This window comes from Pinus tabuliformis, chromosome 2_1, assembly GCF_031772625.1.
Source record: "Pinus tabuliformis cultivar Carrire ecotype Pingquan chromosome 2_1, CPIR1, whole genome shotgun sequence".
NCBI classification, from domain to species: Eukaryota; Viridiplantae; Streptophyta; class Pinopsida; order Pinales; family Pinaceae; genus Pinus; species Pinus tabuliformis.
In genome coordinates this window covers 718,744,905-718,762,429 of record NC_142299.1, presented here as the reverse complement: position 1 = coordinate 718,762,429, position 17,525 = coordinate 718,744,905, and the positions used below count along the sequence as shown (strand labels likewise).

Sequence of the window (17,525 nt, the reverse complement as noted above, 5' to 3'; positions counted from 1 at the left end):
TTCTACCGGTATTTGTGGACCATATACAACTGAGAGAAGAACCCATTCTTGAGATCCTATATTCCTGAATCTTCCTGAAAGAATTCGAGGCATGCTGACCCAATATTCAAATTGAATCTCCTTTGGGTTCCAGAGGATTGCCAAGCCCCCCACGCTACCTATAGCATCCTGACCTATTATCTCATAATGCGGCTTGAAATTGCTCATAATATCTTCTAATTTTTGTTGTTTGATTTTTGTTTCTTGAACTAGCATTATATTGGGCTTATCTTTTTTAAGTCTATCTTTCAAATATCTTTGTTTCCCCTTACTATTCAGCCCTCTAATATTCCAGGTTGTAATGATCATTTTAACAATTTAAGGGGTTGTCGGAATACCTCCGACAAGGGTACCACCCTTCCTGAGTTTACTAGCATTTCTCCAACCATTTGGATGGTCTCACTCATAGGTCTTCTTCCTCTTTCCCTTCATCCTTTCCCTGTAGTACCCACATATGTGCTTTGTCCTCCTTGCGCCCCTAGTTGTTCTGGCTGGTTTGTTATTATTGTCCCTCATTTCCCCACCTTTGAAACATGTCCTTACATAATTGTTTTTGGTCTTCTGGGATGAATCTTTCATCCAAATGCCTCCATTCTTATAGAAGTCTCTTCATGACTTGTTCTTCTTCGCTTCCTCTATCCTGTTGTGGGTCTATCTTGATTTGGGTCTGATCTTGACGTCTTTGTTTTTTCTCCCCTTCCTTTTCTATTTCCATACTTGTTTGCACTTTATTTTTTCCCTTGTCTTCTTTTATATGCTCTACTATTTCATCTTTGTCGTCCTCACCTTCCGCTTCCATTTCCTCTTCTTGTAATATCTCAAACTAATTCTGAGCTTTCTGAGTGAGTTCTGGAGAGGGTGGACTCTGTTTAGTCTGTTCTCTTTGGGATTTTCTTCACCGTGACACTTCTGTAAACCCTTCATTGTATTCTCCTCTTATCCATTCCTCCTTCTCAACATTCTCCTTTTTTCCAGAATCTGTTGGTGCTCCATTGGAAATCATCGGACATGCTTTATAAAGATGGCCATATTCATGGCATCATCTACATCGAAATGGAATATGTTCATAATCGATTGGTTTTTGCCATACCTCATCCTAGTATTCCACTTCAATGTAGTTCAGAAGCGGTTCTGTGATATTCATGTAGACACAGATCCTGACGTATGATGTATATCTACCTATTTTGGCAGTTTCTGCCGCCTTGACAAAAGTCCCAATTGAGTTCTTGATACCCTTTAGAATCTTTGGATCCCAGAACTCTATTGGAAGCCCAAAGAGTCTAACCCATATTAGTGTTGCTAACATTTTCTCCTTATCTAGGTTATAACATTCTTCCCATTGTCTCATAAAAAGGCCTGCATTATTGAAGAAGTAGGGTCCCTCCTCGAAGATCCTCTCCTTATCTTCTAGGTTAGCAAAAATAACTGTAAAGAAACCTTTTGCCCCTAGTTTTAGGTCGATATGCCCCTTGGGCTTCCATCTCTGCTGTATCCATTTAGCCAGGTCTTTCTCAGATGGCCATGTGCCTACAAACTTACAAATTAGAGTCTGATCTTTTATATATCCTCTGTACTCTTCAAGTTTATTATTTGGGATAACAAACTTGGGTTTTTTTGTTACTCTCGGCAGGCATCTGTTCCCCATCCTTGCTTGCCATACTGCTCCCATGACCAGTGTGTCCTTGCTTCGTCTCCCTATGCCGCCGCTCGATCTGTTCCTGCTTATTTCTCCTGCTGGTACATTTTTATAGGAGGGGATATCTCCCCCCCCCCCCAAACTCAGCTCTATCATTTCTTTTATCAGTCTCGTTGATTTTTGGGTTTTCTTCCTCCAATCAACCCAACATTCTTGCTTGATCTGATCTTGTGCAGGTAGGTTCAGGTTCCCCCTGCACCCTGACCAGGTGCAGGTCCGCCAAAGGCAAACCTTGCCAAAACCTTAACCCTAAGCATTTCTCTTCAGTTCTTTCTCCATCACAATGTCCATGAAATTCTAAATGTTTTTATGCTAACAAAATTATAGATACATGGTGGGGTGTATTTAAATTTCTAAACAACAAATTCAATTCATACTTACTTAATGTTATTATAACACTATTCCTTCTAACACAAATGATTCAATAATATCAACTTACCAAGGATACCTCTTATGAAGTCACGCCTCCTCCTTTAAACCATTGGATACATGTTGATGGTTTATACATACTTTCTCAATGATGTTTGTAATGGTTAGTAATTACATATCCCTTCCATTTGGTTAATCAATCATTATATGTAGGGATATGATTTTGGGCATGTGTTATTAAAACCACTTTAGGATCCTTACCACAATTTTTGTTTTTAAGATTAACTTAACTATCCTCACACCACTTTTAATCTCATAAGATTGTCACAGAACATGTCAATGGTTAGAAAATCTCCTTACCCTATGTAGAATTAAGTAAAAATAAAAATAAAAAACAATTCCATTGAGGTTTACAATGTAAATTAGAGTTTTCTTTACCCTATTAGGTTGGGATTTATATAAAAATCACCTTAGATCCTTTAACACAATGACATTTATCTTGTCTCCATCGAGGTGTTAGTTAGTTCTTTAGTCTATCCATAGCATATCTACTAATGGAAATGTGTAATATTTTGTGTACAACCTCTATGAATCAACCAACTAATCATGAGCATAACCCATACCTTTATATCATGCCAATCATTTTTATCATATATAATGCATTGACTTATTACAAAAATAGAACTTCATCTAGATCTTTTAAGCACTAGATGCCACTAGTCCATTCTTGATCGAAAGTCATTGACATAGAAAATGTACAAACTTACACAATCAATTAGCTATTGTCTTTATCATGCCACATCATGCATATTGTCTAGGCATCATGTGTGAAAGAACCCAATCAAAAGTAACATAAGTATGCTTTTATACCTGCTTATTATTCCTTATTGAAATCCAAATCTATATCATTCAATTCATGATTCACCATCCATGCCTTTTAATCTCTAACACAATACAATATTAATACAATATTACTTATGAAAACATTTTACATTAAGATATTCCAATCCTTTCAATGGATTTTATGATTTTTAATATAATAAGATTGTAACCTATCATTAATAACTCCATAAATAGTTAACTAAAAGATATCTTAAATACTTTACGATCAAGTCAAAATCAATCCAACAAGACTCATATTTATCATATTTAAGTGACACACCTTAAAAGTTGTAAACTTACAAACCTAAATTATGTTTTAACTAAAACTAAGTTATTTCTTTATTGCAAAAATACTTGTATCCTAATTTTTTTAATGTTATTTTTTTTAAAGTTTAATTATTTTTTATTAATTATTTTATTAAAATATTTTCAACAATAAAAAACAAAAGATAAAAAATATTTTAAAATTCATCTAATTAAAATCTCTCCGGAAAAGAAATAAACATACTTCAATGATATAATCAACATTATACCATTACGGTTACCTTCAAAAGATCACCCATTTACCTTTAATGGAGTATCTAATGAAATGATGCAGATATCACTTATACCACAATGGCAACAAAGTGAAGCTTACTCATTATTTTAATAATGTGATACATCTCAATTACAACATTTAAATAAACTAGCATTTGCACCAGATGTTGCAAAGGAAACGCCGTAAAGCATAAATTGAAGAATGCAAATATTTAATTTTTTAAATAAATGAGAAATTTATATTGAAAAATATTAATTAAAGTAACATTTTAAGGCTTAATCCACTTTAATCCATGAGATGAAAAAGCTAAAACATGGACACTTGATAGTACTTGGTAGGTCGGGGGTGGAAATTTAAGTTTAAATGCATAGCAATGTAAATATTATTATCTCATCTCATTTTATTTTGCAGCATATGTTCGTTTGTAAATTCCATGAATTCCATTGCATATGTTCGTTTGTAAATTCCATGAATTGCATTCCATCGGTTGTCTGAACCAATATTTAACTGTGCATATTATCATTTTTTGTTTTATGTACATTGTTATTATGAACTTCTCCTTCTCTCAGAGTTTGAAATGGAATTCATTCGTTCTAATTGCATGCTTCCAAAAAAAATTGATAATTTGAGTAATTTGATTAGACTTACACAAAGGGGTCTTCTCTAGTTCTGTAGGATCTTCTCTAGGATGTTATTCCAGTATGGAGTTTACTTTATATCACTGTTAATACATTATTAAAAACTATCACTAATTATTTTAATGAAAATATAGAGAAACAATTAATTTCCCCTTCCTGCACCTAAAAAATTATAGAAAGTAATGCATGCATCCCAAAAATTTATGAAAACAAGCATTTCGATTAAAAATGAATGCAATGTAACCTAAAAAACCCTATTTGTCTCATCTCATTTTATTTTGCAGCATATGTTCGTTTGTAAATTCCATGAATTCCATTGCATATGTTCGTTTGTAAAGTCCATGAATTCCATTCCATCAGTTGTCTGAACCAATATTTAACTGTGGATATTATCATTTTTTGTTTTATGTACTTTGTTATTATGAACTTCTCCTTCTCTCAGAGTTTGAAATGGAATTCATTCGTTCTAATTGCATGCTTCCAAAAAAAATTGATAATTTGAGTAATTTGATTAGACTTACACAAAGGGGTCTTCTCTAGTTCTGTAGGATCTTCTCTAGGATGTTATTCCAGTATGGAGTTTACTTTATATCACCATTAATACATTATTAAAAACTATCATTAATTATTTTAATGAAAATATAGAGAAACAATTAATTTCCCCTTCCTGCACCTTAAAAATTATAGAAAGTAATGCATGCATCCCAAAAATTTATGAAAACAAGCATTTCGATTAAAAATGAATGCAATGTAACTAAAAAAACCCTATTTGTCTTTGAACTCATTGGCTTGAGTCTGCTAGTGTTTGTATGTCCCAAGTGTTTGTATGTCCCAATTAATGACAGTTGAAACTTTTGACAAGAGTTCATCAAACTTGTAATGGAAACAGTCAGCTTGCAATAAAATAATCCAGTTCTAAAATGCAAGGACTAATAATGATTACGCCTGCTTCTATTTCATCTTTGCCCTTTCTTTATGCCTATGTCACACCCCTATATACAAGGAATAATACAATACACCTGAGGTAAATTTTTTATGGTAATTAAATATAAAAGTTCACCCTCTAATTATTCACAACAATACGCATACATTTTGGTTTATTTACTGTGTTACAACTAACCATTGTAATTATGCAACAAAACCTTAGCTCTTAACTTCAACGCCGGTTGTGAATCACATAATACACGAGACCCGAGTTTCATTCATTAATAATCTGTAAATGGTTTGATCTTCCGTATAGTGGAGGACAGGTTCTTATCCTCTTTGATTTATTGCCCCACCCCTCCAGCTCGGATTTCAGGTCTTATCTTGAGCTTGGCGTGACCGGGTTACCGCTGTCATACACTTCTCTGGACCAGCAGTGTTAATGCATGCAGTGGTGCTGTCAGTGAACCTCGGGATCATCTGTCTCATCTACGGTGGAGGTTTTTGGTCACTGATCTGACGGCTCTGGGATATTCTAAGTGTTTTACCCTCTACAGGGTCTAGCTACGCAGCTCATTCTGCCCATTCCTCCTTGTGCTGGCTCTGCTTCCAATCCATCGCGGAGGTGCTTACGCTGCGAGCATGTCTCTTGTTGAGGTTGGATCATTTCGTGAGCTGCTTGAGGGTTCCGCGCTCAAGTTAGGGAGTTCTTGGGAAATTACCCAGGTGAGTTCTTGGGAAATTACCCAGGTGAGGTTACCCTATTTTCTAAATAACGTTGTTGTTAATGTCAGCTCAGGAACTGATTTCAGTTTTCTTTTGTGTGCTAATATTTGGAATTATGCTCCGCAGGTTTGGCAAGGGCTCTTCACCACGTTGAGGGAAAAGCCTCCCGAAGATTTCTACCTCATCCTTTCGGGGCCTGCGCTTCTGGGGTTTTATCCGGGTAAGCTTGTAAGGCTTCCCTCCTGCCCTAAGTTCGATGGCATCTCCTTCTTGCCTGAGGTGTAATTTCAACATTTTGGCGTACTGGGTTCTTCTACCAGGGTTTGACTCTTGTTGAAGTTTCACCAGGAACAAAGTTTGTATTTGTTTAAACAAGACCTATTCCGGCTTGCAAGGAACCTCTGTCTCCTGTTGCGGTTGGATCGTTCCATGAGCTGCTTGAGGGTTCTGCGCTCAAGTTAGGGAGTTCTTGGGAAATTACCCAGGTGAGGTTACCCCATTTTCTAAATAACGTTGCTGTTAATGTCAGCTCAGGAATTGATTTCAGTTTTCTTTTGTGTGCTAATATTTGGAATTATGCTCCGTAGGTTTGGCAAGGGCTCTTGACCGCGTTGAGGGAAAAGCCTCCTGAAGATTTCTACCTCATCCTTACAGGGCTTGCACTTCTGGGGTTTTATTTGGGTAAGCTTGTAAGGTTCCCCTCCTGTCCTAAGTTCGATGGCATCTCCTTCTTTCCTGAGGTGTAATTCCAGCGTTTTGGTGTACTAGGTTCTCCTACCAGGGTTTGACTCTTGTTGAAGTTTCACCAAGAATGAAGTTTGTATTTGTTTAAGCAAGACCTGTTCCGGCTTGCAAGGAACCTCTGTCTCCTGTTGCGGTTGGATCGTTCTGTGAGCTGCTTAAGGGTTCTGTGCTCAAGTTAGGGAGTTCTTGGGAAATTACCCAGGTGAGGTTACCCCATTTTCTAAATAACGTTGTTGTTAATGTCAGCTCGGGAATTGATTTCAGTTTTCTTTTGTGTGCTAATATTTGGAATTATGCTCCGCAGGTTTGGCAAGGGCTCTTGACCGCATTGAGGGAAAAGTGTCTCGAAGATTTCTACCTCATCCTTACGGGGCTTGCGCTTCTAGGGTTTTATCTAGGTAAGCTTGTAAGGCTCCCCTCCTGTCCTAATTTCGATGGCATCTCCTTCTTTCCTGAGGTGTAATTTCAACGTTTTGGCGTACTGGGTTCTCCTACCAGGGTTTGACTCTTGTTGAAGTTTCACCAGGAACGAAGTTTGTATTTGTTTAAGCAAGACCTATTCCGGCTTGCAAGGAACCTATGTGATTAATTTTTTGGTATTTCCATTAATACAATATAGGAAATGAAAATTCCAAGAGCATCTGAGCAAAATCCACTGTAACTCTATCATATAAATATATTACAGTCCAGTATGGAGTTTACTTTATATCACCATTAATACATTATTAAAAACTATCATTAATTATTTTAATGAAAATATAGAGAAACAATTAATTTCCCCTTATTGCACCTAAAAAATTATAGAAAGTAATGCATGCATCCCAAAAATTTATGAAAACAAGCATTTCGATTAAAAATGAATGCAATGTAACTAAAAAGACCCTATTTGTCTTTGAACTCATTGGCTTGAGTCTGCTAGTGTTTGTATGTCCCAATTAATGACAGTTGAAACTTCTGACAAGAGTTCAGCAAACTTGTAATGGAAACAGTCAGCTTGCAATAAAATAATCCAGTTCTAAAATGCAGGGACTAATAATGATTACGCTTGCTTCTGTTTCATCTTTGCCCTTTCTTTATGCCTGAGATATGCCTAATTCCAATAATATCTTGTTTACATAATTTTTTATATATAATTTTATTTTCTCCATGTTATTCTGAATATCAAGTATTTTATGAGGCATTTGAATGGTTTAGTGAAATATTTGTTTTTCCAGTTATATCTGGAAACTTATATTGTAACTAAAATAGTACTTTGCCGAGGAATCTGAATAGTTTAGTAAACAATTTGTTTTTCCAATTGCATCTAGAAATGCAGTGGAACTGAAATAAATAAATCTAGTGTTGTGACTCATAAAATAGTTATATCTGATGTCGAGCAGAGTTTCCACCCACAGGTTATTATCATTAGAAGAGCTTGTTATAGTGTAATGGAAATAGTAAGTGAGCATAAAATGAATACTGAAGATCTGGAGAAGCCAACAGCGTCTGATGAAGTGACTATGAATGATCAGCTTGTTGATGAGAGCAAGACTGGTGGATTGAGGAACGCAGTGAAGGATGTTCTGTTCCCTGATCTGTTTCGACGATATAGGAATCAATCAAGGATGCATAAATATATTACTGGTCTTCAGTATGCATTCCCCATCCTCGAATGTTTGCCCACATATTCTTTTGGTCTCTTCAAATCCGATATTATCTATCGCATTACCATTACCAGCTTTTCCATTCCACAGGTATAAGCTACCCAAAGCTTTGGCTTCTCTGCTTCGGTACGAGAGATACATATGTCCCGAAGGCATTATAGTATATTCACATTCTCTCAAACCATGTTAGATGTTTCTTAATGTTTTTTATTCATCTGATCTCGGCTTCAAATGAAAATGGTAAACAACTCATAATACATACTAAATCAATGGGATGATACTGCACAAAATTTATAGAAATAAACTGTAAATCTCATTCAAACTCTAGCTTTTTACTGCACGTTAAAAACTCTTCCTCTACAATTAACCAGAGCTCTGGCTTGAAACGCATTGGAAGAAATAGAAACATTGGAAGAAACAGAAACGCCAATGTCTGAAATGCACACCCAGAAAGTTGTGTCGTTGTACTTGTCGGGCATCACAACTCCAGTTTTCCTCCTGCGCTCTGCGGCAATTGCTCTCCTCCTGCGCTCCGCGGACACTGCGATGCCAAAAGTAACGAGAAACCACGCTGTAATTGGTTATGCCTCCTACGCTTTGCAGCCACTGCTCTCCTCCTGCGCTCTGCGGACACTGCAATGCCAAAAGTAATGAGATACCACGCTGAAATCGGTTATGCTGACCAGTGCGCAAACCATTTCCCAAACGAATTTGTAACCATTTTGTAACCATCCTGATCGAATAGTTAAAACTTTTGCAATCGTCTAACATAGGATCCTATGGCGTACGAGGATGACAGGTGGGCAGAGAGGGAAGTTCATTTAAGAGGGAATGCCTTACGGCATAAAAAATAATAATGAGAAATTATAAATGAATGTTATAAATAATAATGACCAATTTATTATGGAGGAATTTATTATAATTGGAATAATGTCAAATCCCCGGAAAATTGGTGGGATTTTTTAAATTTATTAAAAGTAATGGACCATTTTGCTAAATAATATTTTCTTATATATAAATAAATATTATAAATAATAATGAGGAACTAAGACATTTGTGATCCATGATGTAGAGAATATTCTTTCGGATTAATCACATGTAAGGATTGGGTTGAAGTTTCGAACCAACTAATGTTGTTCATCCTCAGGACAAGGTGAGAAACCAATGAATCTGAGAGAATTAATAGCAGGGATGCATCAATGTTCAGGGTAAGCCGTTCAAAAAATAGTCGTTGGTGAAGAATTATTAAGTGATAAGATGTTTATTAAAATAACAATTATTTAGTTAGAAAATAGCCGATATGTAATAATTAATTATTTCATATCGAAAATGTAAATAAAATAATATTATTAGGGTTGACCTATTCAATGTGATTTAGGTAAAAGATATAATAATCTAAAAATTAATTAATATATTTATCGATTAAAATGACAATTATTTTATATAATATTAATATTATTTAAATAATAATATTAGGTTGAAGATAAGTTGTTATGAATGAATTGGTTAGTGATAATATTAAAAAATATAATTTATTTACCAATTCAAATAATAATATTATCATTCTAAAAAATAAAATAATTCATATGACATTATTAGGGATGACTTGTTCAATGTGAGTTAGGGATGTCATTAAACTACATCCCCAATAGCCTTCATTATTTTGTTCAATTTTGAAGCCCCTTTCCAAATCTGCAACATGTCCATGTTCTCTGCCTGCATCATAAAACGGGTGCTCATCAGGAAACACAAAGGGGCCTTTCTTTAAGTTGAATACAATGAACTCATAGAGATTGCATGATGAAAGATTAATTGTCCTTCAAAATAAAAGATATGAGATTCACAATCAGATTCTTCATTATGTTCACATTCACATATGTGAACATAAAAGTTGTAAAATAACTAAAACTAAATTATTTCTTTATTGCAAAAATACTTGTATACTAATTTTTTTAATGTTATTTTTTTAAAAGTTTAATTATTTTTTATTAATTATTTTGTTAAAATATTTTCAACAATAAAAAACAAAAGATAAAAAATATTTTAAAATTCATCTAATTCAAATCTCTCCGGAAAAGAAATAAACATACTTCAATGATATAATCAACATTATACCATTACGGTTACCTTCAAAAGATCACCCATTTACCTTTAATGGAGTATCTAATGAAATGATGCAGATATCACTTATACCACAATGGCAACAAAGTGAAGCTTACTAATTATTTTAATAATGTGATACATTTCAATTACAACATTTAAATAAATTACAACATCATGCTTTATAATCTAAATTAATATAAATTTTTTTAATAATTAAAAAAATATAAATAAAAACTTTATTACTGCAATAATACATATATATATATATATAATTATTATTTTAAAATATCATCAATTTAAATTTCTTATATAACTTCTCTTAATTTCAATTTCTCCTAGTCAAGGATTCCACGATACTGAAATATGTTGATTTAAATAATCTCATATATCTATATCCATAAATATTATGAAATATATTCATTTCAACGATCTTATCTCCATAAAGATTCCACGATACTAAAATATGTTGATTTAAACAATCTCATATGCATTAATATTATGAAATATATTCATTTCAATGATCTAATATTCATATAAAAATAAAAAAATAAAAATAAAAATGATAATCATAAGAATCTATATATAGGAAATTAAGTTATCAATCATTGTTGCATTTAATTTTTAATTAAATTTTATTAATTATAATAAATATCCTCAATGAAGAGGTCTAAACAATTTTTATTTATTTATTTATTAATAAGATGATCTCGTTTAAATATTTATTATTTTAATTTAAATTTTTTCGATTAATAGATTTTATTAAATATTAAAAATAAATATTTTAATAGTGTTTCTTTTTTAGTAGTTTATTTTCTCATGCTAAAGATCATTAATGAGGATGATAAATGGGTTACAAGTTTTTTCTGTGATATAATTTTTTTTTATTATATAAACTATTTATGCATGATAATGATCATGATAATGATCATGATCTAACTTTTAGGTAAATTTAATTTCAAAATTTTTATGAAATATAAAGTAAAATAAATTGTTATATTATTGTTTTTTCTAATAAAAGACATTGAAAATTTCATCATTTGTAATCATCTTACTTTTATATAATTGAAGATTTTTTTAATAAATTTAATTATATTATTTATATTATTTATTTCTTTTTAATATCAATAAATTCTTGTAATGAAAATAAAAATAATGGCTACATGATAACTAGTATCTATGGCTTAAATTAAATATAACTTAATTAAAAAAAAAATAACAAAACAAAGATTTTATCACAAAAATAAAACAATTAACAAAATATTTTATTATTGAATGCCATCAACAAAAATGAAGAAATATGATTAACTAATATTGTTTATGTGTGTGTGTTTGTCTATTATTTTTATTAATATATATAATTGTTTATAATTAAATTTATTAAAATATTTTTTAATATAATAATAAGTCACCTTAAATTGAAAATATTGTGAAAAAATTATAATTGATGAAAATAAAAATTATAGAAAACGGCAAAAGAAAAAACAAAAAACTAGTAACTAATAGAAATAGTAGTTACTAAAAACCATAATAAGACCTCACTCAATCCCCTTACAAATAAATAAATTTAAATAATAATAATAAATATTAAAAATTGAATTCCTAATGTTAAACTATGGATAAGCGTCATAAATTTTTGGTCAAAGACAAGCTAATATCCACTCAAGCAAAATTGAATGTGCTATACCATAAACAATAATAAAAAATATTTTAAATTGAATTCCTAATGTTAAACTATAGATAAGTGTCATAAATTTTTAGTGAACGACAAACTTATATCCTATAAAAAAGCAAATTTGAATGTGTTATACCATAGTAAAATAATGAAATAACTAATTTAATATCATTAAATATTTATTCAAATCATGTCTTTCAATAAACATGATAATAATCTTTCACTAAACACAATAATAATTTTTGTAAATTATATGTTTTCATTTTCCTATATCCTCTCATGTAACAGTGGCATGAAAAATTGGTTGCACTATTGTTGGCTTATTGGGGCCTGACCTAGGTTCATAAGTGTTTTAGCCAAACAAATCTCGAAACTACTGGCCCTTTCGACAACAGTCCACGGAATGTCGATTGAGGTCTCACCTGAGGTAGTATGGGAGGGTGGTGGAACCAGGTTTCCGCATTTTATGGATGCCTTGATAAAGTATTGAAAGTTTGTGAACCAGTCCTATGCGCTAGGCTACTTCTGCACAGCTGCCTATTCAGTGAAACTACCTTCGTGTGGCTTGGAAGACGAGCATGACGACTCTTTACCCTTTACAGTGCTTAGTAGTATTACAGGTCTTGAATTAAATTAAGTGGGCCCAATGCTTTCCTTTACCATTCAACATAAATAGACATGCACACAATGATAAACTGTAAACAGATGCATAAACAGAAACAGAGCAACATATGTGCGATATTCCAAAACCAACTTATCTTTATTAATGCTTTTTCCAATTCCAGTCCACTTCCTACCCTGCACACACAGCTGTAGGGGTCCGCGCACATAGCTGTAGACTCTACCAGGCCCCTGCGCACACAGCTATAGAGCCTCTTCTACTACTATGACCCACAACTTGGACTTACAAACTCAGAGCAAATATTACTTTCAGAAACCAATACACTTCATATCTAAACACCCAAAAAGCTACCTTCTACACCTAGAGCCTCACTCTATTTATACATTCCCATGGTCTGTGGACCATGGGTAGGCCGACACCTTCTCGATTAAATTACAATATTTTAGGGCAGACTAACCTTTGATTTGACTCATTACAGCTCAGGGTTTGCGCACTTTGCAGAGCCTTTACAATACCATTACCCAAAACTGTGGGATTCAAGCCCCAAAACTATTACGCGAGGGATCCACTGCCCAATAGGCCCCCAACACAAACATCGTGACTCATCCCGAGTCACTTGGCCAGTGCGGTGATCTTCACGCAAAGTTCATCTAGCAATCTCTGCGCTTTTCTTACATCCATGAAACATTATTCCGCTGTCTGTTGTACTCGTTGTGCATGTATCTCTGATGTTTCGTTTTCAGGTGCAATTCCTAGCCTGAGTGCATATACACCCTACATGTGTGCCAGCTTTCCCTTGATCTTGGCGGTGACAGTGAATGCTTCATCGAGCCAAGGCTGAATACATTCTTTAAGTGCTGCTTCTTTTTGATGTGCAATATCCACCTGGGCCTTTAGAGCCCAGGCCTCCCTCATCTTGGCCAGCTACTGAGTAAGGGTGACCGTCTGCGCGGTCCCTCGGACATTGTCGTAAACCTACTACAACTCCCATGCTTCTATCTCTAACTGTTGGAGCGTTGGGTCTTCCTGTAGTGAAGTGAGGGTGGCGAGTGACTGATCTAGCAGGCTAGTGCAATCCTATATGGCGCGCTCTATTGCTTCCAACCCTTCTTGAATGGCATGGTGCCGCTACTTTCTATCCTTTGACAGTGTAGCAAGCTACGCCTTCAGCCTCAGCTCTATGATCTGCAAGTTGAGGTCCAACTAGATCCTTGTTGTTTCCTCCCCAGAGGAATTTTTTGAATATATCCACCATTTTGGCACACGCATCTTTAGGGGCGGCCATTGCCGATAGTTGGTAGATCAGAATCGATTGTAGGACTGCCTTGACCAATACTACTCAGCCTGCTATATTCAGGGTTCTGAAGGACCAGTTGGCTAATTTTTTGGTGATTTTCTCAATGGTTTGTTACCAGTTCGCCATCCTTAACGGGTTCAGGGCTAGCGGAGTACCCAGATATTTAGTGGGTAGCTCTCCTGAGCAAAAACCCAATAATCTTGTTAAATAATTTTTGATATTTCCTGCAGTGTTAAAGAAATATGTACAAGACTTCTCCTTTTTAATTTGCGTACCAGAAGCTTCCATAAAGAGGTCTAAGATCCCTTTTATTCTTCTTGCTTCTCTGAGAGACATTGCGCAAAACAACATGATATCATCCACAAATTGCTGCTGCTTCGGTCCTCCCTAGAGGAATTTTTTGAATATATCCACCATTTTGGCACACGCATCTTTAGGGGCGGCCATTGCCGATAGTTGGTAGATCAGAATCGATTGTAGGACTGCCTTGACCAATACTACTCAGCCTGCTATATTCAGGGTTCTGAAGGACTAGTTGGCTAATTTGTTGGTGATTTTCTCAATGGTTTGTTACCAGTTCGCCATCCTTAATGGGTTCAGGGCTAGCAGAGTACCTAGATATTTAGTGGGTAGATCTCCTGAGCAGAAACCCAATAATCTTGTTAAATAACATTTGATATTTCCTGCAGTGTTAAAGAAATATGTACAAGACTTCTCCTTATTAATTTGCGTACCCGAATCTTCCATAAAGAGGTCTAAGATCCCTTTTATTCTTCTTGCTTCTCTGAGAGACACTGCACAAAACAGCATGATATCATCCACAAATTGCTGGTGCATGATTGGGTGGTTATTCTCCCATATCTGGATTCCTTTAATTTTCCTTTCCCTCAATTATTTTTTGATGTATCTTCCTAATCCCTTCGCCGTAATGATGAATAGGAAGGGGGACAGGGGATTTCCCTGTTGAAGTCCTCTAGAGGCCTTGAAGGTTTTAGAAGTCGATCCATTCAAAAGATGGAGAAATTTGGGGTAGAGATCATGGCGGAAACCCATTCAATCCATCTATTACTAAAACCAAACGCCCTTAAAACCGATTTCAATTATCCCCAATTCGAACGATCATAAGCCTTGGAGAGGTCCAGTTTGATCATCATACCCACTTCTTTTTTTGTTTTCAAAGAATGCATTACTTCTTTGGAGGCTACTAAACCATCCAAAATTTGACGCCCTTCCACAAAACCTGTTTGTTCTGGGGAAATAAGACTAGAAAGAATTGGCTTAAGTCTTTTATCCATTACAGCAACAATAATTTTATATATAACATTACAAAGGGAAGTGGGTCTAAAACCCTGAGGATCTTCAGACTTAGCAGATTTAGGAATAAGAGATAGGAGGGTTGAGTTTAAGCCTGTACATACCTTCTTATTTCTTCGAGATTCTTCCACCACGTCCAAAATATCTTGGCCCAAAAATTTCCATCCAGCCTAGTAGAATTCAACTGTGAAGCCATCTGGTTCAGGGGCTTTATTCTTCTTCATCCCTTTCACAATCTCTTCTACCTCTTCCAGAGTTGCTACCCTCATAAGAGCTAAATTTTGATCCCTAGTAATCATGCGTGGAATCTCATTGCATATTCTCTCAGTAGCCTCTCTTCTATCTTCATTGGTTTCCATAAGGATATCTTTGAAGTGATTTACCAGAATGTGTTCCATTTCCTCATGCTAAGTTACTCGAAGTCCTTCTTCATTCTTTATGGAGAAGATTCAGTTTCCTGTCTTCGTTGGATCATTTCCTGTTGGAAGAACTTTGTGTTCCTTTCCCCTTCTCATAGCCAGTTTACTCTAGATTTTGTATCCACAGAATCTCTTCCTGTTTCCTTCTTTCTTCCATTTGGCCTATCAGAATCCCCTCTTCTCTAGCTAGATCCTCGTTTCTGCCTGCTATTATAATTTCTTGTTGGACTTTCTCCATCTTCTGATCTAGAAGCTGTTGGTCCTTGAGGATATTTCCAAATTCCTCTTTGTTACATTTTTTTATTTTTTCTTTTAGTTCCTTTAATTTTAGTTGGAAGGTCTGCATTCTGCTTCTTCCCCTTTGTTGTCTTTGTTTCCACAATTCCTCTACCTTCATCATAAACTTCTGATCCCTTAGCCAGAAGGCCTTAAACCTGAAAGGAAATTTCTTGGGACTCGCTTTGATGTCAAGTTCTATTTTAATCGGCCAATGGTCAGAACCCATTCTCGGTAATATCATTGCTTCAATATGTATTGGTTTACGATCTGTTTTGATATTAAAAATCCATCTAGTCTGGAAGCAATTTGGTGTATACGTCCTCTTCTGTTGTTCCAAGTGTGGATCTCATTTGTCGTTTGGATGTCTACCAGCCTTTGTTCTGCAATCATATCTCCGAAAGCTTCCATATCTGAGTCTGTTCTTCTAAGTCCTCCCCTTTTCTCCTTTAGAGATGTGATCATATTGAAGTCTCCTCCAACAATCCATGGAGATGCTAGAAACATGGATCGTATAGTTTCCAAATTTTGATGGAAGATCCTGCGTTCTCCCGGTATGTGTGGACCATATAAACCTGAGAGAAGAACCCATTCTTGAGATCCTATATTCCTAAATCTTCCTGAAAGAATTCGAGGCATGCTGACCCAATATTCAAATTGAATCTCCTTTGGGTTCCAGAGGATTGCCAAGCCCCCCACGCTACCTATAGCATCCTAACCTATTATCTCATAATGCAGCTTGAAATTGCTCATAATATCTTCTAATTTTTGTTGTTTGATTTTTGTTTCTTGAACTAACATTATGTTGGGCTTATCTTTTTTAAGTCTCTCTTTCAGATATCTTTGTTTCCCCTTACTATTCAGCCCTCTAATATTCCAAGTTGTAATGATCATTTTAACAATTTAAGGGGTTGTTGGAATACCTCCGACAAGGGTACCACCCTTCCTGAGTTTACTAGCATTTCTCCAACCATTTGGATGGTCTCACTCATAGGTCTTCTTCCTCTTTCCCTTCATCATTTCCCTGTACTACCCACATCTGTGCTTTGTCCTCCTTGTGCCCCTAGTTGTTCTGGCTGGTTTGTTATTACTATCCCTCATTTCCCCACCTTTGAAACATGTCTTTACATAATTGTTTTTGGTCTTCTGGGATGAATCTTTCATCCAAATGCCTCCATTCTTGTAGAAGTCTCTTCATGACTTGTTCTTCTTCGCTTCCTCTGTCCTGTTGTGGGTCTATCTCCATTTGGGTCTGATCTTGAGGTCTTTCTGTTTTCTCCCCTTCCTTTTCTATTTCCATACTTGTTTGCACTTTATTTTTTCCCTTGTCTTTCTTTATATGCTCTACTATTTCATCTTTGTCATCCTCACCTTCCGCTTCCATTTCCTCTTCTTGTAATATCTCAAAATTATTCTGAACTTTTTGAGTGATTTCTAGAGAGGGTGGACTCTGTTTAGTCTGTTCTCTTTGGGATTTTCTTCACCCTGACACTTCTGTGAACCCTTCATTGTCTTCTCCTCTTATCCCTTCCTCCTTCTCAACTTTCTCCTTTTTCCAGAATCTATTGGTGCTCCATTGGCAATCATCGGACATGCTTTATAAAGATGGCCATATTCATGGCA

At 35.0% G+C, this 17,525-nt stretch overlaps 1 protein-coding gene across 1 annotated transcript; it reads right to left on the bottom strand.

Moving 5' to 3' along the window:
* Positions 1 to 1,135: 1,135 nt before the first annotated feature.
* LOC149202621 (uncharacterized) lies at positions 1,136 to 1,684 on the bottom strand. The gene has a single exon (XM_089401644.1). The coding sequence runs from the start codon at positions 1,682 to 1,684 to the stop codon at positions 1,136 to 1,138; it is 549 nt and encodes a 182-aa protein (XP_089257770.1).
* Between the last annotated feature and the right edge of the window lie 15,841 nt (positions 1,685 to 17,525).

Bases quoted from the DNA above. Each gene is read 5' to 3' on its own strand.
- LOC149202621 (XM_089401644.1), bottom strand. From the start codon at position 1,684: ATGGGGAACAGATGCCTGCCGAGAGTAACAAAAAAACCCAAGTTTGTT.